Source organism: Passer montanus, unplaced genomic scaffold (genome assembly GCF_014805655.1).
Source record: "Passer montanus isolate IOZ18808 unplaced genomic scaffold, ASM1480565v1 scaffold23, whole genome shotgun sequence".
Classification (NCBI taxonomy): Eukaryota; Metazoa; Chordata; class Aves; order Passeriformes; family Passeridae; genus Passer; species Passer montanus.
In genome coordinates, this window is record NW_024366926.1 from 6446145 (window position 1) to 6472301 (window position 26157).

The 26157-nt window shown below is 40.8% G+C and overlaps 1 protein-coding gene across 2 annotated transcripts in view; it reads right to left on the reverse strand.

Moving 5' to 3' along the window:
* Positions 1-26157, reverse strand: part of UNC5C (unc-5 netrin receptor C) — a 244628-nt gene that overhangs the window by 16028 nt on the left and 202443 nt on the right. Inside the window, exons 7-11 of one of the 2 annotated variants that reach the window (XM_039710626.1) lie at positions 25631-25795; positions 12076-12132; positions 10420-10611; positions 8831-9175; positions 5763-5850 (exon numbers count right to left, since the gene is read on the reverse strand). In XM_039710626.1, coding sequence (XP_039566560.1) covers positions 5763-5850; positions 8831-9175; positions 10420-10611; positions 12076-12132; positions 25631-25795 — 847 coding nt within the window. The remainder of the gene's footprint in view (positions 1-5762; positions 5851-8830; positions 9176-10419; positions 10612-12075; positions 12133-25630; positions 25796-26157) is intronic. The other variant, XM_039710627.1, reaches the window with a different exon arrangement.

Consider the following 26157-nt stretch of genomic DNA (forward strand, 5'->3'; position numbering starts at 1 on the left):
GGAAGCCAGAAGACAATGGCAAAATTCTAGAGAGGGTAAAAATATGAGTGGGAAATAAAACCTTATGAATTGTACAGTAGCCCAGGCTGGAGAAAAACAAGTTCCAAAGAGTTTCGTAGTAACAAATAAAGCAATAAAAGTTAACAACATTTCAGGTGAACTTGCTGCAACACAGCAGTCATCAACACGTAATGTGACACAGTGACAAGAAGCAAATCTGATTTCTGGTGTTGTATGGGACAGGGCATATCAGAGCACATCACAGTGATATTCCCTTTCCTCTCCAGCTCCACCATGACTGCAGGTAGCAGCAGTGTGCTTAGGGACCACCACAAGATCTCAGAAATAAACATAAACACCTGAAATTCCAAGGAATGAGGCTAAGCAATGCAATGGCACAGACAGAAGAGAGGTGCTCTATGACAAGTGACAGGGAAAAGAAACAAAATCTCCCAAGAAATCTTTTTTCACTTCTCACTGTTTTCAATTTCCATTTTAAAACAAAAGGATTATGCTTTACTACAGCTAATGAGAACAGAAACAGATGCAGTAGACAAGATACATTATACAAGAGATATTAATCGTTCTTCTTCAAAGCATAAACCAACAGTAATTCATGGAATTAGTAAACAACAAATTTCCCTGAAGACGAGTTACTGTGTAGTCACTCATCACAGGCAATTTTATTCCTTCTCCTGAAATAGGTGATGCAGCACCAGCAAAGGCAGGATCTCAGCCTAGAGGAACACGTGTTGTGACCAGCATTGAGATTTATGTGTTAAATAGATTATGTGTTAGACTGTGGGAGATCAATCACAAACAGAGACACGGGGAAGCTTATAAAGCAAGGGAGTTATACCTATGATCAGAAATTATCAAAACTGTGGGCAATCCTTTAGGCCATTATACAAATATAAAAAACCCAAACCAAACCCCCTACAAAAGCCCCCATCAACATGGGTTTCACTTTAGGTTTGCAGAAGTCTTGGGATAACTTATTAGAGGAGACTGGCCACTCAGCTGCATAATTCCAAAAACAAAGAAATGTTTTTGTTTTACAAAGATCTGAGACTAAATTTCAACTCACTGCTTAGTGTTTCTATTAAAAGGCACTAACAGTAACTGCAAAGTCTTCAGATATTTTTAGATGTTTTCCCATCCCTCAGAGATTATCAAGAACAGTCAACTTATATTTAAAAGCAAACAAACTTTTATTCACCATATCTGGCCCCTTCACAATCAAATTTGTGGTTTTAATGAGATTACTCATTCAAAACCGTCTCCCTGTAATAAGCCAGACCATATTCATTAAGGTAGCTGTCAGACAGCAGATGTGAGCACCACTAGATAAATCTCTGCTCCTCAGTGGAACTACATTGTGCTCCCTGCCACTGTGCTCCAGGCAATCACAGCAGCTCAGGAAGCACAGGACAGAGCAGGGAGAGAGGAATGGCTATTTCACAGCAACAGGTTGCAACCCTTCTACACAGTTTAGCCAGAAGTTAAGAGAGAACATATTTTATTTCTCCTTTCATTGCTGGGGCTTTATTTTTTAATATGTGTTCCTTCTTATGTTTCAAACTTAATATTCTCGACAGACCCTGGTTCTTCTGACAGTCTGTCTTCAGAAGAAAAATATTCTGAGAAGTTTGCCCTCCCCTTTTGCTCATGCTCTAGTCTTTTTCATGTTGAATTTTTCAATTATAGTGACTGGCACTTCAAGAAATTGTCTTCTGGAGTTGCAAAGTAATTTTGTTTATGCGACTGAGATAAGGAAGGTGGAGAAATGAAATGTGGATGACTTCAATTTCTTTTATTTCACATCACTAAGCTTTAGATTTACTGGTGAAAAAGCAACATTACTCCTTGGATCACAATCATTGATCAGATGCTTGACTTTATATTAAACTCTGTGCATACATTATGAAACCATTGATACAAATCCTGGCAAGGCTCACCTGACCTTTTTCTCTTTCAAGGTAGCTAATTTGAAATTTGCACATTTATGTGTGTCTTCCATCAAGACCTTTAGGAGTGTTGCTTGCTCTGTTCTTCAGGGTTGTCAAATTTTGTGGGCACAGCAACCTCCACTCTCATTTGGAACACCTCCTGTGTGATGGATTATACAGGAGTGTCCTTCACAGAGCTGTAGCTGTTTTGTGCAGTTGCTGCCTCTGATTAGAGCATGCAAGAGTAGCTCCACCTAAAGCTGTGCAAGCTCAGCAGGGGTTCACACAGGAACACAGGAACTGCCACACAAGATAAAACCAGTGGTCCATCAAGACCCAGACCCCATCTAGCACTGACCACTGCCAGATGTTTCTGAAGGAAACACAGCTCTGCTAATTTAGCTCACAGCGAGATTTGTTTTTTAACCTGAGGCGGTCAAGCAAATCCTAGAGGCTAGAAGTTTATACTTATGCTATTTAATCCTTAGGATTAAATTACGCATTAATTAAATAAATTAATTAATTTGTGAAACCCAGGCTCTCACAGATGCTCATGGGAAGAGGCTCTTGCCAGGTACTGGCCAACATAGTGTGCTGATTTTACAGATGAAACCACTGCTCAGGAAGGGACTCCTTGCAAATCTCAAAGTTGGTGACGCTTCCCCAGACTAAAGGAGAGTGCATCTGCTCACTACTGAAAAAGACACAGCTTTGAGACAGAAACCTGTCTGATAGCTGTGAAATATTCTCATCGGGTTGTCATTTTTTCAGTTACATGTATACACATAACATAAATGTACTTGCATGTGTATGTACATGTGTACAAACATACACCCAAATATAATTTTCCCCACTGTAGCTGCTTCATAAAGAACATGGATCTTTTTATGAGATCAGCCAGGGATGAGAGCCTGGGATCTGCCTGCCACCTATCCTGCTCCAAATGACAGAAGAATGAGGGTGATTTTGCAGGACAGGAGCAGGGATAACACTCTCCTGGAGCAGCAGTCCAGTAGAAGAGAAACCCCACTGTGCCACGAGTATGCTGACACACTTGGAGGAAACAACTGCCTCCAATGGTGTTTCCTGCAAGCTATCAGAGCCCCAAATCACTGCCAAAGGGTAATGTGTTTAGGGTGACCTTCCTGCTCTCACATGCTTTGATGGATATGAAATGGAATAAACAGACTGTCTCAGAAAGCTCTCCTAACCAATCTGCAAGGCAGCACAAAGAGTGATATTACTGGGTTGTGAAGTCTCTCAGATTTCTGTATTACAGTTTTCAGAGACTAACTGGGGAAATTTATTATGAAAACAAAGGGAAGAAAAGAAAAAGGGAATTTGCAGGTGTCTGGGAGATAACATATTTTCTGTTTCTGACTATTCAGAAATAGTTTCACAGTTCTACAAAATGTGAGCTAGATCTTAAGTTGTTGGAGATATGTGAGCTGGCGTGGGGACCCTCTCTGTTGCTGATCTGGTTCTGCTGGGGTAGCACTGTGGAGACCACATTCTCACCTCAGTGCTAGTTGTAATATCAAGGACAAGGCTCTGCCTTCATTTCTGATAATAACATGCATTTTATAATTTCCTGTGTGTCCCCTTCCAAACAACATCAACACATAACAGGACTTTTCAACCCATACACATTTGCACAGTGCTCATGAAAATAAATATATGGCCTCAGAGGGTTTGTTGAACACACTGCAGTTACTGCCTGGCCACAAAGCAAATGTCTGCAGCTCGTCCTTACTGGGGACTATCACTCTCTGCTAGAGTGGTACAAGAGTGCAGTAGCTGATTTAAAAAATAAATACGCCAAACTGCAACTTGTAGTACCCATATGACTCCAATTATATGAAGCAACATCTGTGGCCCATGCAGCCAGAAAAAAGAAGCTTTGACTGAACTGTAGCTCTGCCACAGAAGTGAAGTGCCTGGTAACCAGTCCTGCAGCAGGAGAACATTACAGCTGGGAGCCACCCACCCCCTTCTGCTCTTTGGCACCTGGGGAAAGGGGGCAGAATATTCAGTTCTGAGTGATCTAGACAACAGCCAATGAGCTCCATCTTAAATGTCCCAGAAGAAGCTGCTTTCCAAGAGCATGAGGAGCCGTGTGTGTTTTCTGAAAAACTGCCACAAATCAAATAAGCAGCTGGACTCTGTGCACCCAGAAAGTGACTGCCACCACAATAAAATGAGCCCTGATGCCCTAAGGCAGACTAATCTGCTTTTCTCTCCCAGGGAAAGAAATCACTTCTAAAATCTTGATTATAAATGAGGATTCACACCATTCTGTTTACTTCTGCAGGTGTCCTTTGGCATACTTGCTCAGGTTGGCAGACAACACATCTCCAACCATGCTTTTCCCAACACAGGTTAACTTATCCCTCTATCCTCTATGTGACTTGCTGAGTTACAGCTTTCACAAAGCATGCAGAGGCAGCTTTATGGTCCTTGAAGGAAATAAATTAGACATGTATGTGACATTAGTTTTCCACAGCTGCATGAATAAAGTAACAGGGATTCCCTCCATAACTGGCTGGAAAGAAAATAATTGTGTATACAGCACCTTCCAGGAATTAAATAATTTTTTAAAAGAATTAGGTATTTTGGAAAGGGAGATTTAGAAGCAAGCTGAATAACAGGGGATGCCACCTGATTTTTTTCCTTCCTCAGGAAAGAGTCTTTGTTCAGTACTGTTTGTAAACCTCTTTCACAGCCAAAAGTAATGGAAATATAATCAATACTAGCTATGAACAGAGACATTTTTTCTGTAGCTGCAATTAGCTATTTTCAAAGAGCGGCTGATGAATAATGTATGCAAAAGGGTGGGTAGAAGGATTACTTAATTTTTCTTTAAGCAGATTATTTTAGCTTGGGTGAAAGACTACCAAGCTAAAGAATAGTGTTCAATATCACACAGTGTATAAACAGCTGTGGCTTAGCACATAATAAAAGCTATTAAGAGGCTGAGCCAAAAAACATATCTAGCTATGAGGAGGAGAAAGAGGCAAAGTACCATGTAATGACTGCCTCAGCTTCACATTTGCCATTCTGCCTTTGTACACAAGTCCATTCTGCAGCCTAAGATCTCACCTTTCTCTGCATTAGGGTTTTCTAACTGGCTCCAAATGGTATCTTGGCCTTTTTGTCAACAATTATTTTTTCAATTTCAAGGCTGCCAGATCACATGCCAGTAGACATTAAGATCTAGAATATGAATTTGCCACACATTCAGGTAACAGGAGACAACCGTGGTCATCCCAGCATCAGGTCTGTGTGCCCTTGGCATGTGCTGTCAGGGGCTAAGCAGCAAGGAGGTGGAGGACACCAAAAGGCTTTGGCTCCGTCCTCTGCATGGACTAGCTAAGTCCATGAAGGGTAAAATAAAAATTCACCTTCACTCTAACAGGAGACGAGATTTTCCAAGTCAGGTGCTCAGGCACCTGTCCCTCCACTGATTTATCACCTTTCTCCTCTGCTTCCTTCTCCTTTGCAGCACAGGTCTTTATCAAGAGGTTACTTCACACCTTCTCTGCTGCACAAACTCATGCTGGCATATTTTCCTTGCTCCTCTACAATTCAGTATCCCCCTGACCTGAGGACTTGCTGCAGAATGCAACACCTGATTAGGGAAGCAAATGTGTGAGCTGGTTTTGTGGCAAAGTTTATCCTTGGCTTTGCTTGTGCTTACCCCCAAGTCAGCAAACAGCTTCAATGCAGTAGGCTTTGCATAAGTATTATTACCACAGGTCTTCAGTTACTGTATGTTACTCTATTAATGTACAAGAAAATAAAGGCAGTTTTTACCTCATGTTCTCCTTCCTGTGAACTGTCAGATACATTTCATAGACTCTCCCTTGTGGAACAGCTCCAGCTGGGATCAGCAAACTTACTCCTGCAGAACAGAAGAGGCACAAAAGATAAGATGGAGAAAAAAGAGGTGAGTGTGTCTGTGGAGAGGAGTGACAGGAGAGGCAGAAGATGAAGTCTGATATGCCAGATTTTCAGCCACCCTCACCACCAGAATGTAAATGACCTCAGCAAAATATAAGAAAAAGCATTTACTGTATTCCTGGTATCTTCAGTGTCCAGCTGCCTGCTCTCTTTCCTCTGCACTGAACAACGGGAATGGAGAATAGGTTTTTCTTGCCTTTCATTTTATTTAAAGAGCAGACAGATGGTTACGCTGTTGCTTACCTTGTAAAATGATGGAAAAACAAACAACTCTGACTAAAATTTCCAACAGCTGTAATGGGACATCTCTCCCTAGGCAATTCTTACTTAATTAAGATCAGGAAAGAGAAGCAGTGGAGCACTGTCCCAGGAAGCAACAAGAACTAGTTTCCTGAAAGATGGCTTCTGTGTCTGGCATCCTGTGCTTAATGCACTCAGTTCCTAGGGAGGAACTGAGTCTGCCAGGGAGACAAAACTGGGCTTCTTGGTTTTTGAAAGTGCCCAGTCCTGTAGAGTGGCTCTAAACTGGGATATGCAACCTTGAAAAAAATGTGGGCAAATATACTCAGCGTCATTTTTACTAATGACTTGCTGCACACTTGATTAAAAAACACTGTTCTTATATTACTGCCATTTAAGAGGTGTCTTGTCTCTACATTACCAACATGGCCTATGAACTGGCTATTTCACTCTGCTGGACACATCTCATCCAGCTCTCCCTGCAGATGTGGATTAGCTGGAAATCAGTGGCAAGGATTGGCATACACAGTTATTGTTACCACATAGCTGAAAACAAACCTAGAGGAAGATTATTTACATATATGTGTTTACACTAGAGACACTATAGACACCTTGCAAGGCTCTGCCTCTTTTCTTTAGCATACACAGTTTGGTAACACTGGACACCTCCCATGTGTTGGTGTGCAGGGCATCAGTCCCATACACAGCTTTGAAGGAGAGGGGAGAGGGAAACAGCAATTTCCACAGATGTCTTCTGGCACTTGTGTCTTTACAGCCTGTTACAACCTAACTTGTGCATGCTTGCAGCTGTAACAGGGCAGGTGTACTGAAACTGAAAGGCTTTGATCCTTTGAGGAGGACATACACCTAGAAGCAGCACAAGGAATACAAGCTAGCAGCAGAAAGATTATTTTATTTTACAGAACCATTACTTTAATAATTTTGAAGGGATTACAACATTGAATGTTTTTCTTTACAAATTGATATTAATATATGTGAATTAACAATGACTAATAGACTTTGCTGATAATGAGCACCACTGTGCCATATGAAAAGTGAGTATCAATATCTATCTTCAGCTGCTACTTAGAAAAATATGAAATCCAAGACTGTATAGCACAAATTTTCAACATTGCTCATCAGTCAGCACCAGATTTATTGAAGTAGTTCAGCTTTCACTTAAATTTAATAGATATTTTTGCTTCCCATGAGACAGGAGCTCAGAGAGCAGGGTTATGGGTCCAAGCACTTTTGGCTGCTTCAGGGGCAGTGTGGGACTGCATCCTGGAACCAAACCACCCAGGTACTGGGCCACCTAGGTATTTTGCTTCCTCTATAACATCAACAAAAAAGAATTGATCCAGCAAAGGCACAGGGGACAAGGGTAAGCACCCTCTCCTTGGTGAGGGTATTTGCTGTAAAATGGCCAAGCTGTGAGCTGCAGTTTCACATGTGCTGTGGTACTTTCTAATCCAGTGAAACTGGGCAGGTGTGTTCCTGACCACTGTATACCCTGCACATTCCTCACATCAAATGATTTATGTATTTTATTCATTCTCACTTTAGATATTAATGTTGCTCTGCAGTATCATGCTAAACCCATGGGAACATCTAGGTGCTGAACTTTCTTAGAAAGAACATCAACACTTCATGTAGGAACCAAGCAGCAGCAGCATGGCTCTGATAAAAAATCTGTCTGAAAGGCCTGAGCTCTCCCAGGGCTGCCCAAGAGCTCCTTGGATGCTCTGAAATTGCCTGCTGGTGTCAGGGTGGCCTGAAGGGACCTGGAAACCTGACTTTGTGCTGTATGAGAAAGATTGAGCAGCATGTTGCATTACATCAACAGGCCCTCAATGCTCTATTTCCTAGTTGTAAAGCAAGTCAACAATAAATACAGGTAAAAAGCCTCCCAAAAATGGTGTTCTGCTGCCCGACTTCAATTGCACATAGACTGCCATGAATTGGAAGTGTAGCAAACAATTTGTTTTAAAATTAATTTGTTCTTTTTCAGTACAACAACAAAATAGAGGCTTACTGTATTGAAGTCCCTTTTCTAGAACTGCATCAAAGGAAAAGGTGATGCTGAATTGCACTTGACACAGGGAAGCTCTGAAACCTTGCATGTCTCAGAAAGTGGCTAAGACTGTGCAATAAGTGGCTAAGACTGTGCAAAGTGGCTAAGAAGTGCAATATTCTGTTTAGACTCAGACAATCATTTAGGTTGGAAGAGACCTTTAAGATCATTGCATCCAATCATTAACACATCACAGTGTTCACCACTAGATCACATTCCTAGGTCTTACTTGGGAGAAGAGACCAATCCCCACCTTGTTGCAGCCTCCTTTCAGGCAGATGTAGAAAGGAATAAGGTCCCCTCTCAGCCTCCTTTTTTCCAGGCTACACAACCCCAGCTCCCTCAGCTGCTACTCCTAAGACCAGTGCTCTTGTAATGTCTTCCTCAAGCTTGTAGTGTTTAAAAGGTGGCCAGGACTTTGGGTAGAAAATATTCAAAGCACTTTTGTAGATGGAAATGGAGGGGGGAAAAAACCTAATCTATTTCTTTTGATCAAAGAAAAGGCAGAGTCCCACGTGTAGACTTTCTTTCCCCACACAAAAACAAGCTAACACCACTTAATCCCACAAAGCAGTTGCACCTTTAGGCCAGCATGGCTAGCACTTACCTGAATTGGGAATTACTAGGTGGCCTCCTAAGGAGTTGAAGGTCCCAAAGGCGGTGCATGATGGGTCAGTTTGCCGAGCAAGGCTCTGGTTCTTCATGTTCAGGGTCTCATTGTCCAGCAGAGACTGCGTAATCTGTGGGGACAGCTTGGAGGAGAAGTCAGAGAGGTCATCCTGGGGAGTGACTGCACCAGAGGTGTTATAAACCTTGATCTTCAAGTTGGGGAGCGGGTCCAGGATTGGAGAGTTGGTCATGGGGATTTTATCAGAGACATCATGCAAGGCATACACAGGACCCCTGTACATGGCTGCAGCAGAAGTGAGGTCTGGTGGCACTGCCAGGAGGTCTGCAGTGGAGATGAGAAGGAAGAACCATGTTATTTCTCTGTTCTGATGACTTTATTCCAAGCAACAATTTGGATTTGCATTTTGTCTTTCATTCCAAACATTCAGATATGCAAAGTCCCTGAACCTTCATCTCCATTTCCATGAATTCTCCAGCAAACTCCCAGGGCTCCTATTGCCCCAGCTGCTTTGGAATCCGATTGCTGTACACAATTACAGCACGCTTCTGCTCTGAAGAATTTTCACTGGCGGTAGCTTTCCAGGCTGCACTCAGATTCCAAATATGACATGCTTAGCTTCAGGGCAAGATGTTTTCATCACTCAGTAGATCAAGTTATAAGTAAAAAACCCCTCCCTAAATGATATGTGGCAATCATTAGCCAATTTTTCTAACTGGCCTAATGACAGCATTCCTGAAATAAAAATAAAAATAGACAACAAGACTATGAAGTCATCATTCCATGACTCCCTGCAGTGAGGGATTAGTACCTGCATCACGTTTTTCTAAGATTTGTTTTAAAAGTTTCTCCAGCAAAGAAAACACCTCTGCTAATTTTACATGTAACAACTCTCTTGTCATCTTAACTTTTACAGTGTAGATATTCTTCTGATGTAGATATTGGGAAAAAAGAGGAATTCTTCAGCCTGAATAAGTGTCTTGATAAAGGCAGCACTACCTTTAAAGGTTTTTTCCTGGCCAGTGAATGAGGAAAAAAAAAATCAAGCTGTTATGCACCAGTGATAAAAATATTCATTATTAAATTATGCTCTACCACAACTGCTACATTTTCTATTAAATGCACAGTACTTCCCAAACTACTATTTATACCAGTGGAGACAGGACATAGGAAGAAAAGCTATTAGTGAAATAAAGGGGAGGGAACTGTGGTAGAATTACTGTAGTATCACTCCTGTGATGCATCCTGCCTCCATTGTTTCTGTCAGAGCTTTGCCTTTGATTTCAACTTGAGCTGGACCTGTATTTCCATAAAAGTGTCTGAGTTTTACTCTCACACTCATGCTCTCTCTTCAGAAGTTAAATTCACCTGCTTTATACTCTTGAGCACAGCTGACAAATGCCACCATGGGTTTTGAGCCTTAGACAACCAGAAACAAATGAACATGATCTTTCTTCTTTTTATCAAGCATCAACAGGCATCGAGCGGTATCATTCATGCAGACCAAGAGACCATAACCCGATAGCATCTCTCTGAATTGGTCAAAATGGAGTGAAATGCCAACTAACCTTGCCTTGCAGCCTTGATGTTGACAGGCTGAAATCCCCCATTTAGTGCCGAGGAGTCAATGATATCCGACTCAAAGTCGCGGTGGTTCTTGCGATAGACAAACAGGGCCACGACCACGGAAATGGCCAGGCACACGATCACGGCAATGACGATCCCCACGTAGAGAGCAACGTCATCTGAGTCAGGAGCAGCTGCAGGGAGAGAGGCCAGGAACCTTCAAGAAATGTCCTCCTTACAGGGACTTTCAAGAAAACACGTTCTTATTATTCTCGTTTCCTGCAGATATTTACTGCCCTTTTTATAGGCTAATTTAAAATCCATTTCCAACATCATACAGCAGGTCTATGCCCTTTTGATAGAAAACAATCCTTGATTTCTCTCTAACTTGTGTTCTAACTCTTTACCTATCAACTTGTTCATCTATCTAATACTCAGGCTAAGCTACTAAGGAAAACACATAATAGACTTGTAAAAGACCTAGTCTTATAAACCAAATTCACCCTATGAAATGAGATTATGTCTTAGTGACATAATGTCATAATATTGGTATTTAGAAGTTCATCTGATATCAAAAAACCCCGTAGGTTTTCAAACTTCAGAAGCCTTATTTTTACTTTTAAAGAAATAAAACAACCCAAAATTTCATTTTCTATGGAATACCTGTAATATCAGGATATATCTTTGGTTGGTTTGTTTTGTTTTTTTTTAAATGTAACCTGTCATTACTCCCTTCCATCCATTTGCCTTCAAAAATAGAAGCCAGTAAATTAGTAAAGCAGAGAATCAAGCATTGAATTCTCATCAGTGGCATTAACACATACATATTAAGATAAAAGCTGAAGAAAGCACAAGAAATAATGTGGTAATTTACCAAAAGGAACCAAAATTTATTAGAGCTGTCTTGTGAGGAAATGGCTATGATATTTCTACTAGCTGCTTGTACGTATCTACAGCACCAATTCCAAGCTAATCTCCAGCATCATTATCCACCAGACATTTTTTTTTTCCAAAAGGTCTGAATATGTGTTCAAAAATTGATGTATTTCTATACAGTGAAGAATCCCATTTTTAGAAATAGCCTAATGAAAAAAGGAAGTGCAAAAACAAATCAGACTCTTTTAGTACCCCATTTTTGTTGGTTTGAAACATGTGAAATCACTTTTATTTTATCTCTTTTAGCCATTTAAGCCAAGCTGCCCTCCAGCTGCAGAGGTGAGAGCTGGCAGATGCAGAAAGGGACTGATCAATCTCTGACAGCTCCGGGCTACCAGACCTTCAATTTACCAAACTTGAAACATCCCATTTTTAACCCAGCAGTTCAGGAAGCAGAACTCCTGAGTTCCGGCTCAAAGACAAGTTACCCTTCCACCACACTCCGTCCAGTTGCTAAGGGAATTTTAATGAGAAGATGGCTCATTCTCTCCAGTTTCTGTCTCTGAGGCAGCATCTTCTCCCATTTCCCTCGTGCACAAAGGCTCTTATAATCCTGTGTCTGCTGCAAAGCACCGTGCCTGCTGTCAAGCAAGCAGAATGTCACCCTGCTGAATAGGTCCCTTTTTTGCCTAGTCACACTGAGCTTGCCTAGCAGTAAAGCCTGACCCATGGAACAGCATCAAATTAGCATCCAGGAACATAAAAGCAAACATTAAACTTACAAGAAAATCCATATTCATTCTGGGTTCTCTGTTCAGTTGAAATAGGATAAATGAAACCTTAAAAAGAAAGAAATTAAACAAAAATGGGAACAAAATCAAATGAGAAGAACAAAAAAATGAAGCATGAAAAATAGTTTAATCAAAAAAAAAAAAAAGGAAAAGAAGGAAAAGAAACTGATGGCACTTTAAAATTCTGATACAGCACAGAATTATGATTTTGCATCCCCTGTCTCCTCCAGAGCCTTACTAAGAATTAATAAGCAGGCAGATTGAATTTCTAAGCCAAAATCGGTCTCGAGTCACTAACTTTGGAGTGCTTAAAGTCTTTCTTTTATTGAGCATAAACTGTAATGGATCTAATTTATTTCAGACATCTAGGGTCATTAGCATATGGAAAGTCTTTTTATCCTTATCCCTGCCATATGCTTTAATTCCCAGGACATGTTCGGTGAGGCTCTAAACAGTTTTTATATTTAATTATAATAGCTTGCTGTTGATCTAATAGAGTTAAAGGAGACCTGTTGTCACTGGTCAGAGGTTAAATACTGATTCGTGGAGCAGTCTATGCACAAAGCCCTCTCTCTCTATTTCTTTGGAATTATTTTTTCCTGTCCTTATTACATGTTCAATAGGAATTTCTTGGGGAGTAAAGAATTTGTCAGCAAACAGTAAACGGAGTGGTTTCTCTTTGAAATCATTACAAAATCAATAAGGCCCCTGGGGTCAGATCATTATTTATTTGAAATCTTTGCAAGCACCATATATCGACAAAATCATAACACAATTTACAGCTTTATTTCAGGATGGATAAAGAAGAGATATCATTTCCTTTGTCTTTTCCTTCTGCAGTCCCCACAGCACAGCACACTGGAGCTGCTTAGTTCAGACATAATCCTGTGAACTCACTAAATATCTCCCATGTGGCAAATGAGTGAAGTGCTCCAAGTCCCATCCTGCTGGAAAGGTGAATGACAAATCCCAACTAAGCAGGGGAGTCACTGTCTGGGATGGGATTAGAGTCAGTGTAAGAAAGAAGGTACCTCTCCTCCATCACCTTCCCTTAAGTTCTCCTGAAGGGAATTTCACCCTCTCCCCTTTGAATCACACTGCAAGGAGCTCACTCAGCTGGGCACTCCCTGCAGGTGAGACAAAACTGGAAAATTCCCTCCTGGTGTGTGCCTAATCCACAGGACCACGTTACAGGCAGACCAGAGTAATAATCCCCAGCTCCCAGAACCACTGAGCTTGGGTGATCTGTTGTGAGCATCTGTTGTGCTCTACACAGATCTTGCTGCTGGCTGTATTTTTTGTTAATGAAGACACAGTCTCTCCCAATCACAGGCATAGACATACCTCCTTCCAAAATTTCCAGGCATTAACTACTGCATAAAATCTACCTTACGTGAAATACCAGAGCAAAACCAGCTGATTTTTGATGATGTTTTCTTCTGGGACATCATGGCACAAACTATACTGCCTGTAATCTGTTTAAAGCTTTACTTCACAGCAAAGATTCCAGCCATACCACTGTTTTTAGAAATATTATGTTCTCACACTCATTTCCTTGGCTTTGAGGCAAGTTCACCTATGTGTACTCTCAACGTGCATATTCAATCTTTTGTTAATAACAGCCTCCTCTTTCTACTGGTGTACTTGAGGTATTGGCCATGAACAGCCTCGTGTACTCTCAACATGCATATTCAATCTTTGAATTAATGTTAATAACAGCCTCCTCTTTCTACTGGTGTACTTGAGGTATTGGCCATGAACAGCCTGGTGAGTAACTTCTGAGGGCTTGAGTGAGTGCTCAGCAAGTCTGGGCATGAATTTACAGTACTCTTGTTACTCCCAATTACTCCCCAGATGAGTGCTGAGGCTCATAATTTGGTAAAGATAAATTTCAGCTATAGCCTTATGCCCAATATTTCCCTTGGTAAGACGTCTCTGGAGAAACCAAGAGGCATGAAGAAGGAATTTAAAGGCCTAGGGACAAAGAGGAGTTTAAGCTGGATGCATCGCTGAATGACTTTTTGCCTTGTATTCAAATCCACTGGGAAAGCTGAGGATGTCTCCTTGCATTTCATGTGCCCCAGCAGGTTCTCAGGGGAGATGGAATGGAGCAGCCCACATTCCCTGGCCCTGCATCACCCATGGAGCTTGAGCCACCTGTGCAGAGCTAAAGAGGCTATTCCTCTCTCCTCACATTGCATCTGAGGTGGTCAGTTTTGTGTTCAAGGCTGTGCACCACTCCGGCCACATCTGAAGGGATCCAGCAACTGCCACTCAACACAAAAAAATGGCGCAAAAAATGGCACTACCTGGATTAGCTGTGATGTTACTGAAAGCATTCTTTCCTCACAGGAAAATGGAAATCCAAATTCAAGCTTTTACAGCAAAGTAAACAAGCATGATCTTCAAATGTTCTAAAAGAAATTTGCTTCACTGCAACCTCTCCACAGACCCTGCTAGTCACAAATACATTGTCACAAATGCTACAGACAGCACCCCTGCAGCTACATAAGAGTGATGCCAATTCCCTCTGCAGAAATGTTTTGTGCACACATTCAAAGATGCATCTATTGAAACAGGAGGAAGAGGCAAGAACACTTGCCTTCCACCAAGCATCCACAGGATGCTTCTGCCATTTGGGCAGGACATTTTACAACAAGATTAATTTTAAGCATGCCTTTGTCACTTCTTCAAAAGGGCAGAGGCAAGGAGAAGACCTGCAACCCTGGACTGGTGATGGGCAGGAGGAAGGTTTACTGCCACAATCCCAGCACAAGAGAATGGGTTTTTCTATATGAAGCTGGCTGTCACTCTGGTCCCTCTGACCATGCCTTCAAACAATGAAAAAAGGACATTTTCATCAGATAATGAAACAAGCCTGCTGGGATTAGTAACTGAAATAATGAAGAATGTCTTCCCTCTTCTCTTCAAAGTAATTGCAGTGAAGAGAGATCTTTTCCATGTTGGTTTTTTTTTTTCTTCCCCCTTACTCCTTGTATTAACAGCACTGCTTGGCAAATACCTAAGGGACTTCTACCAGGGTGATGAACATTTTTAATGAGTGTGAATTTAGAAAGGTGCTGGAGGGTTTGACTCCAGGAAGGCTGCTGACTCATACTTACAGCAGCTGGTTTCACAGTGAGCTACTTTCAGGAAAGTAATTTAAGCTTCTTCCTGCAGCTTGTTGGGAAATACATATTTTCAAGGGCGCGTCTGCTATTTTGTTGTGTAACTTAGTGTTGAATGAGTAAAATAGCAATAATCTTACTTTATGCTTGCATAGTGCCTGCTGTTTGAGGTTTTCAAAGGCTTACCAAAATGGGTATTTGTTTCCCTCACTCTACAAGTACATCACCCTATGTCAAACCTGAAAAATCAGTGGGAAGCTCAGGTTAACACACAGAAACTGAACCACTATAATTGCATGGCAAAGGAATTTAGTAAAAAGCTTTCAGTTAAGTTAATGTTTCTCCTTGTATTCTGCTTTATAGTCCAATTTACATTTGTAAATATATTTTTTTGTGCCTATGGAGGTGTTTCTATCAAGTGTCAAAGCTGGGATTTTTTAAACTAAATTAATTACACTGGCACAAATTCTTTGTACAAATGCAGATATGGCATTAAAAAGATGCTTTAAGTAGACATTGCCTATTTTGTTTCTAGAAAGTGTGAGAAAAGCAATTTAATCACCTTTATAATGATGGGAACACTGGGAAAAGCAAAGAAGGGTGCATATGTCAGATTGCACTTGAAAAATTAACCAATCCAATGCTGACATATAGAAAAGACTACAGCAGGCTTTTTATCAACTTGCTTTAACTCAATTTAAGCATCAGTCACACTTGGCACTGATTTGGGAAATTGTGACCATTTAACTGAATAGATTGTGAAGCTCATTTATGCAGTTTGTGAAGGCAGATGATCCCGAAACATTGGAAGTCTAGCCTGAGCATTCTGGTCCCACATGCCTTGTTCTGACCTTCTGGAATCATGTTTGTGCTGGAGGCCCCTAGAGACAGAGAGGCTGCTCTGTGTCACTGAGCATCCCTCAGCATATCTGCCTGTGACTGTCACCAAAGAGTCACCAAAATGACTGTTCTAAGCTCTTCTTCTTCCACTGGGAAACAATCTACCCTTAGCATATTCATGGGCATTTATACACACAAGGTGCTCAGCCTGGGAGCTCAGGATCATGACAATGGGCATTCTGAAACCCTGTGTTTGATTTTACCTAGAAAGCCATGGGAATATACTGCCTTGGCCTGTGAACTGGAATATTTTAAAGATAATTTTTATCCCTGTGTTATAAAACTCCAGGTCATAGCTTCATGCAGAGAGAACTTTGTACCTAGCTCCCCTTTTTGGTCTGTAATTGGTTTTGCTAGCTTTCTAGTCATGCTGAATTTGTATTAATGAATATCAATTTTAGAGTGAACTGATCAGATTATGAAAATATTTTACTCTGCTTCTTGCAGAAATTAAAATATTTAAGTAAGAGAGGAAGAAAAATACACAGCTTTCAATTTGTATTTTTCCTGCCTATTTTCCTCTTTCTGGCAACTATATAGGTAAGACAGGTGAAGTAGCTCAAGATGATATTTCTGGCCACTTATTTACTAGGGCTTATACAGTTTGGGTCACATTTAAGAAAATATTTACAATTACTCTGCAAAAAAATAGTTTCATAGCATTATCTGCTGAGGTCACAGTTAATGATAGGTAGCTTGAGACTGTATCGAGATCAGTGAGAACTGGAGACCTGCACTTTCATTTAATAAGATGAAGATTGCATAAAGCACACCATAACTGCTAGTTTCTTCAATGCATCATAATTTAATCTGGTGCCACTTGCTTCTAATCTATAAACTCTCTTTGCTCGCTCTGTAGCAGTTTCAAAAACAGCTGAGCTCAAGTAATTCCATGGTCCCCTCTGAAAGCCCGGCCACATGATGTGCCTCAAGGACATCCTGTTGCAAAGAACTCAACATGTTATGCTCAACATGTTGAGCATAACAAAGTGTAACAGCACTTTCCCCCCTTTTGGCTCCAAAATCAATGCCCTCAAATCACCTCAGAGAAAACAAAGAAAAGAAAGCATTCAACTGCTGCCTTCCTTTCTCAGGAAACACGCAAACAGACTGATTCCTACATGCAGATGCTTAACATTTGAAGGAATTTAAATCTTGGATGATTTAAAGTAGGTGTGTGGTATATAAAATGTGACATGAGTCTACTGAAAAAACTCAGTTTACATGCAGATGCTTAACATTTGAAGGAAGTACTTCTTGGATGATTTAAAGTAGGTGTGTGGTATATAAAATGTGACATGAGTCTACTGAAAAAACTCAGTAAACTTTTTTTTTTTTTTCTGTGATACATGCACATTAGACAAATTCCAGTATCTGATAACTCAAAGCCAGCAAGCTGGTAATTATTTTTTCATACCAGACCCAAAAAATATGCACCCAATTGCTTCTGTTCTTAATTCTCAAGATGAGGTCTTCTTTCAGCATTAAGTCATATTACCCTCCTCATTGGGCCAGCTCCAGTAGCTCAGAATTTAATTCAAAAACTTTGAGTTTTGCTGGAATTTTCTGTTATGAGTCTGAGTCTCAGAAATTATCCTGGAAAGTTTGAATAAAATTGATTTAAGAACCCTAGTAACTTTTTCTCTTGTTGTTAATTTCTAGTTCAATTGATCTCAATGAGTAAAAATAACCTCAACTCCCCCCAAGTATATATTGCTGTTTCCAAATTCCAAGTTCTAGAAATTCAGCCAGTCTCCCTTTCCCTGTAAAATGCCATTCTCAATTCCATGTCGGCTCAATTTCAGGTTTTTTGCACTCATGGGAAGAGACATTCATCAATTCTATATTCTGAATTCCATTATACAGAGAGGGTTTTGAGACAAGGAAGAAAAAGTTATATGTCCCTGCAGTGTCTGCAGTGCTGTGACTGTGGCTGTGACCTTGCATTACCAGTCCTGTTCCCTTCTGCCCTACCTCACTCACCATCATTCCTACAGCTATCACCAGCTTGCTTGAGTGTCTTCTGTACTTTTAAAGGAAATTCTAGATGAATCAGTACAGGATGAAAAGGCTCAAAGCTTTCAGAAAAGACTTTTCAATGGCTTTCAAAATATTAATTCAGATACATTGCAATGCTTTAGGCCTCCATCTAAGTCCATCTAGGTTTCTGTCTATGATGGCCAAACAGTCACATATTCCCAGCTTACAAGAAACAATTTAGGAGTTTTAATTTGACATTCAGGAGTTTTAAATTGTTTTGTTCAACTTCCACTGTCCAGAGGCTGCATGTTTCCAGTATTTTCTTTTCTACAAGGGGCAGAGTTAATGGTACAAGAGTAATCTTAGAGTAAACCCCATATTCTGACTGTTTAGTGTCAAGACTTCATGTTCACTTAACATGTTGCTAATGAGATTGGAAAAGTATTAACACTCAAATTTGAACTCTGCTTGTTGTTAATTATTTCTCTCCCTTGCTATTTCCCAGGAAATGTATCAGAAAACCAAGAAGATGTGATATGTTATACCTTGTGGTGGTTAAAAATTAGAAAAAAATAGAATAAAATTTCTAATTGATTTGAAAGCAGGCATTCAGGGATGAATTACAGGGCAGAGCAGCTTGATGAGGAAAATTAGGAAAAAAAACCAAACCAACAACAGTCTCTGGAACAGCAAAAAATCTTTCATACAGAAAGATTTCCCGTAGACAGAAAGATTTTTCCCTCCCTACATTTTCTATTCTAAAGAGAGACCTTCATGTCTGTAGTAATGATGCTGAAGGTCAGATATGATATCAGGCATCCCAGAGATAATGCACAGCAATTTATTTTCCTTCTGAAGGACTCATTATTGGCATATTCAGGGTGGGCTAATAAACAGGGAGCTTGAGGTTTTGTGACTGATTATTTACTTGGGTATTATCTCAGATCTTTCCTGAGTGGGTGAGTTAAATGGGGACACTCTCTTGTTCTCTCCTTGAACAGGAGTTCATGATATTCTATAATTAAGTCTGCAATTATGTTTTCATTTTAAATGAGATCCTGACATTTTTTTAACATTGACAGAAAGGTCTTGCCTGAATTTAAACATGCATGACATCTATATGGGAATAAGGAAAGATGGAAGAGAAGGATAACTTGTGGCTAAAATTTGATGTGGATTAGAATATTGAAGTTTGACATTACACAGTCTTCTGCAGTTGAGGACTTTGACCTTTTAGTTAAATCTTATGTCAGTCTTTAGGACCTCAGCACTGGGTTTGTTACGCATGTTTGACAGCAAAAATAAACACATGCCTAGCACTGCAATTCACTTGATGTGTATTTGTAAATTCCACTCTTGCAATGACTGAGTGCTAGAGAGACTTCCCAGGGTTCACTTTGCTGTAGTGGGACAAGTGGGACAGTGTCCTGAAATGAGGACAAGGGACACCACAGGAGAGAGAATACATGGCAGACAGCTATATGAAGGAAGGGACAGTTGGAAGAAGATCTAGGAGAGGGGATCAAAACTGTTAAGAATGTTGGACAAAAAGAGTAATGGAAAGCATACATTATCCCCATGGAACAGGTATAAAAATCTTTGGCAGGTTTGTATGCTCACACATAAGATAACTTGTACTTCTCAGCTTATAACCTCAAAAATCACAATCAGCTGATCAGCTTGTTTGTTTCCCAAATTCTAGAAACTTCCTTTCCTTACATGAGTTTTCATCTAAGCATGCCACCAATAATTTTTTTTAGTCCAGATTTAGAAATAGAGAGCGCTGAATTTTACTTCTGATTGTTTCACTTCTTGATGAGCCTTCAGATGCTTATGTAACTTTGCCCTACCTGACACTCTGACAGGAAAGCAAAAGAATCATGAAATATATCCGCCTTTGTATATGACAAGGATAATATAAATGTACATTATTGTCTCTGTATGGGGTGGTTTTCTTTTACAATTAAATCAATGTATCAGTTAGACTTCATAAGATTTGAATTCTTCTTTCATCTGTCTGAGTAACTTTTTGAGCTTTTAATGTGTAGAGGAATAGGGAAGAATAAAAGAAAACCTAAGAGGATAAAGAAGAATGAAAAGTATAGATGAACAAGGTTGTCTTTTTTCTCCTCTCTGCATAACTATATTTTTTTAAATTAATGCAGATTATTGAAAACAGCCTAGAGATCTTACAGCACTTGCTTTCTTTAAAAATAATGTGGAGGTAGCTCTTTCTGTACTGACTGGGGTTAAGACACGGGGATTTCAGTGCCCTGGGTTCTGCCTGTGGCTCTGCACTTCTACTTTCTCCGAACACTTTTATCTGCTTCAAGCAGTTGGTTTTCTAGGCAAGAGCTCTCAGTTGCACAGGGCCCATCAGAGCATGGATGCTTCTCAGCTGGGGATTTTTCATGTCACTACAATAAAATAGAGATGAGTCATAACTCTGAGATGTGTGCATAAACTCCCTTGGCTGCCCCACCGTTACACAGTAGCTGGGTAGAAAATGGAATAACACATCCCTTTACTCATATAAAAAAACCAAACAATATTATGGAAAACTTCCTCTAGGAACAGATGAGATGCCTGCTTCAAATGAATGAACTCCCCCTGCTAGGCCAAAACATGCCAGGTGGCTGTATCATTATACTGACAGACTGAATGTATTAGAAGTTCTCTCTTGACCCACATGCTCTTAATAAAAGGTTTTATTTAATTCCTCTGCACACACAGGCTTCTGTTGCAGTCTCCCTCGAGAGACTTCTGCTTACCTTCTGGAGCTTGGAAAACATTCCCGTGAAACATTCCCCTGCTCTTTGCACACTGATCTGCTCTGGTGGACCTGTGGTCCTCATCAAGCTGCTCTGCCCTGTAATTCTTCCCTGAATGCCTGCTTTCAAATCAAGCCAAAAAGGGAAATGAATTCTGATTCCATCAGAGTTTCCAACATGTTACATTAACCAAGCGGGACGTGTGCAGAATATGTATGTTTTGGGAAGAAAGAGATACTAGTATCAGGGTAACTTGCTTTCTACTCAGAGCCTGTATAAACAGAGACAAGACAAGCATTTTGCCATTTCATGCCCAAGCAGGATAAACTGCATTTTTTCATCTGCTTAGGCATGATCATTGCAAGGGACAACCTTACAAACTTCACACTGCTTTTTAGAGGAGGATTTCAGAGCACTCAGCAAATACAGATTTGTTGTCACCATGTCACATCAATTCACTCTTGACTAGAAGGCAGCCTTTTCTAAGGCATTACTACTCTGGTAATAACATCTTAACGATGGTATGGTGTCTTTTCCCCCAGTGGTGCATCTGCTATTTGCATTTCCATGTATTTAAGCTGCATGCAGGGAGAAGACCTGAGAGTCAGTCCAGAGTATTGTAGCAACAGGTTCAATATTTTGAATACTTTCTTCCATTTTTTTAAAAATTACAGTAACACATCTCAGTCTTTTCATACTCACAGAGGGAAATTCCATATTGGATCTAATGACCCTTGGCAATGATTCACAGGTGGAAATTTCCTTTTGTTGCTATTAAATGATAGAATTTTATTCCATATTGTGAGACTATATAAAGTGAGCAATCTTATTGCACAGAGCAACAGTACTATTTGTGTGACTGTATAACCCATAGTCCTCAAGCAACAACATGTGCTTCTGAATTATCTTGCTTGTTGCTGTAAGACAGTTAGCTTTGTGTTTTGGAAAAAAAAAGAAAATAAAGCACAACTTAGCCAGCCTTTTATGAAAAGCCACAGTGGTCAACTAAAGCCAAAAGTGAACAGAAAAAGGGGCACTGGTTGTCTCCCTCTGACTGAGCTAGTGCCAGCCCTGCATGTCCCAGGCATGATTTCAGAAAAGCCTAAAGACCAGCAGGCATCAACCTCATGCCTATGGACCTGCTGTACTTATTCATTCAGGACAGGGACAATACAGATCTGAACACTGTCACTTCAGATCCTCAACAGAAAGGATATACGTGACCTGCTGTGAGCATGACAGCTGCATGTCACAACTCAGGTAATAAGCCTTCAACATAACCATGAAGCACAGTAACTCTCCTCATAGTTTGTGCTAACTCTCCTCTTCTTGACTATCAGCAGAATTTTACACATAATGCAAAGCAAAAGCAGCAGTTTTGTACCACACATGTGATCTCGCATTTGTTCCAGACTCAGTCCAGCAAAACACTTCCCCTGGTACGTTGCTTTAAAAATGTTTGTGACCTAGTGAAGGGAACTACTTGTACTGAAGTTTGAGGCAGCAGGAGAGAGCTTTGCTTTCTCATTCCCCCCACAGAACACCCACTAAAGTCATTAGGTGATACAAGTGAAGGGCTAATTGCAGTGCTTCAGTTTACAGCAATCCCCTGTGAGATGTAGTGCGTGCCTTTAAAAGTGTTGCTCCTTGCACTGAAGTATTTACCACAGTACTCACACATCAAGTGGGAAATAATGCAACTATGGAGGCAATAATGCAACTAGCGTGGGTGGTAACCAGCCAATTCTTCTTACACCTACAGCAGATTTTGTTCCAGAAGATCTTATTAATGCTATTATGGGAATTATGAAATTGTTATAATGGGAACTGCTAGACAATATTGTGTACTTGAAAACTTAAAATAGCAATGACTGCCCTGAATTTTCACTACATCTGCTTTACCTCTTCAATTCAGCCTGCTGGCTCTCTGTGGGCTCTCTAGTTTAATGGCTGTTCATCCCTTCATGTTAACAGAAAAATACAAACTACTGGATATGGGCGAGTACGTGTGTACCAGCAAGATGATTAGTCTGAATAAATGCAACAGCAGAGCTGCATGAGAAACGCCACAGTTAGTGGTAAGCACAAACTACAGCTTTGGGCGTAAAATACTGTAATTACAAGGGATGGAGAAAGCTCCACTGTTTTTATCCCCACAGAAATCGATAGTGGTGCAGACTTGTGCTCTTTGCTGAAGCAGGGGTAGTCTGATGAAAGAGCTTATTGATTTATCCAGCTGATGCTACTGAAGTGAATAATAGACTGGAAGAGAAAGGGCTTGTAAATGAGACTCATTCAATCCAGCATTTTCCAGGATACCTTTTACATGCAGCTATATAGAGATATATATTTACAAGTAAGTTTTTGTCAGAGCAACAGGCTAGTGACTCCTGGCAGAGTGTCTGCCTACTAATTCTTTGACCTCAACTACACCCATGGTATCAACCTTCAGGCTCTCACTAAAGACTGGCAGCAAGGAGGCAGCACCAGGGCATCTGGGAACAAGAATTGACTATGGTGCAGGTAAGCAGCTGGCCAACAGATCTCCCAGAGGGCTGTGACCACAGAGAAAAGGTGGCTGAAGCTTCCTCCACAGCACATGTGCCATGCCAGACCCAGTGGTATGAAGCCACTGGAAAAGACGGTTGTGAATCTACAGGTGCCCAGGCTAAGAGAATTGTTAGTTCCAAGCCAGATCCCCAAAGCCTCAAATAATGTGGAAAGAGGCATGTTGTTTTAAGAATGAAAGGAATGCTGTATGTCTTCCTGGCTCAGCAGGCAGATTTTCTAAGAATCTAAATCCACACAGGCAAAAATGTAAGTGTTCAGATTGATTTTGCATAAACTGAGAAAGATAAATAAATAAAAAGAGAGGGAAGGGGAGAGAGAGAGAGCAGCAGCAGGCACACTGCCACAAAGTACAGTAAATCAATCTTCTCAGCAGTGATGGATCAGGGAGCAGGACTGGAAGTTTTACAGGTATATGAAACCCTGAGAGTATAAAGACACCATTAAAACACTGCCATTAAATTCCAACACTGAAGGATTATCACGGCCCCTGGAGCTAAGCAGGTCATTATGTGGCTGCATATTTTTCATTACCATTTTTTATATACATATATATGAAGCAGAATAGGATTCACAATAGTTTCACCTTCTCTCCTGCTGAAGACCTCTGCTTTATACTCAGCATCCACTTTCACAAATAAAATGCAATATACCATCAACAGATAAATAAGATCCCTACAGGGCTTTTATTCTGCTGTGCTATTATATCTACTTTTCCACAAGATTTTTGCTTAAATGGCTCTCTTTATGCACATACACAAAGATGACATACACCTGTCTAAATATAATCTGATCGTGAAGAGCTCTTCTGTGTGGGGAAATGCATCTTTTCCTCCTAATTTGCCATAATGACTTATTAACACTACTGGAACTAGGGGTGCATTAGCTTCCCTACAATAAAAGTCACCAAGGTGTTGTATAGTAGGGATTTTTTTCAGTATCCTTAGAAATGAAAAGGAGTTCTGAATGTTACCTTTCCATTTCACCATAAAAACAAGTGCTTTGAGGGATTACAGCTTTATAGACCACTGACATTGACTAATAGCTTTTAACATGATGGAAATGCTTGTGCAAGCCACATCCAGGGAGATATTTGTAAATCTGGGACAACTCAAAGTAAATGGTCATGCTGTGCCATAGGGTAGCTCAGAGATCCCTACCAACATAGTAGCTATCCTATATAGCACTCATTCAAAGAGCAGACAAATTTATTAGTTGGTAGTGTCATTTTCTGTCATCATGAATATTTCAGTCAAAAGTAACATGCCTCAGAGAATAAGAATTCTTTACTCATTTTTTATGATAGAACTTAAAGCATTTTATGATCTGGACACAGAGGTACTGGATGGGTACAGCCACAACTCTTTGGACAACAGAGAGCTGAGGCTTGACAGAAAAGTACTGCAGAGAGATTGGATGAAGGAATAGGAAAGAGCTGTATGTGAGGATTCTGGCTCAGGTTATTGTACTAATGAAATGTGAAAGAGAGTTTTGATGCACCAGCAGAGCAGAGAAGACCTCATTTTTGAGAAGGGACAAAATGTAGAGCTGAGTAATTGTTCATCAGTGTATGGCAGAATTACACTTAAAACCTGCTTTTCTTTGCTTCTCTCTCTATTAGTCAGAAAGGCAGGACCACTGTGTGAATAGGCACAGGTGGAATAGACTTCAGGGCTAGAGCTGATCTTCATGAGGCTGCAGCATGCTGGCAACCAGATAGGAAGTTTGCATCAGCACTGCAGTGATGCAGTGTACCTCTTTCTACCACAGGTCACCCAAAATGGAAAAGGGAGCATAGCATTATAAATAGAAACACATGCACTCACCATTCCTGACAATAAGAAGCCAGAAGCTGATCTGCTTGGCCATACTATGCTGGCTTTGCTCTAAATGCTCTGTTTTTCTGTTTGTAGTGCTGTAAGAGCCACTGCCAAGCTTCTCTGGACAGATGCTGAGCCAATATAGAGAGGAGGGCTGTTTGGTGGTGGGGGGCAGGCAGTAGAAGGCTCTTTTATGACTCTTTCTAATTCTTCCCTGTTTCCTATTCCAGGCAAGAGGAGTGGGGGGTTCAGACTGGTTGAGAACTGGTCCCTAACTCATTTCTCCTACAAATGGTTGGTGAGTTTAAGTCACTGATGCTGATCTGCAGTTATTTCAGGATTTGTCACATACATCCCAGATCCTGGGGAGAGCACTTACCCTGCATGCAGAGCCCATCCGTGCAGTTCTTGGACTGCAGCACCAGCCCCTCGCAGTCCTTCCCCCCATTCTTGGGAGCCGGGGCCGTGCACTCTCTGCGGCGCCAGTGGGTGCACTCCGTGCCACAGGTGGACCACTTGCTCCAGGATGTCCACTTGCCATCCACTGAGACAAGGAGAGGACACAACAGTGAGACCAAGGCAGAGCCATGCACGTGTCAGCACAAGCCAGTCTGCAGCTCCCAGCCCTTCCTGGAGAAGGATCATCCAAGAGCCCTTCCAAGGCAGAAGAATCATCAGCCTGCTCTTCTACTTCTGGTTTGTAAATGCACATTGAGCTCCACTTCTCCTTTCTCTCTGCCCAGGCCCCATTTCTGGTCTTTTCTCCCCTTTATATAAACTTCTAACTAGTTTATCTGTGCTCAAAGTGTACAAGCAAGAAGTCAAGAATCTTTGATTTAATTTTGTGGCAGGGGGGATGTGGCATTTTTAACACAAAGGTTAGACTTTTCCAGAAATTCTTCTTTA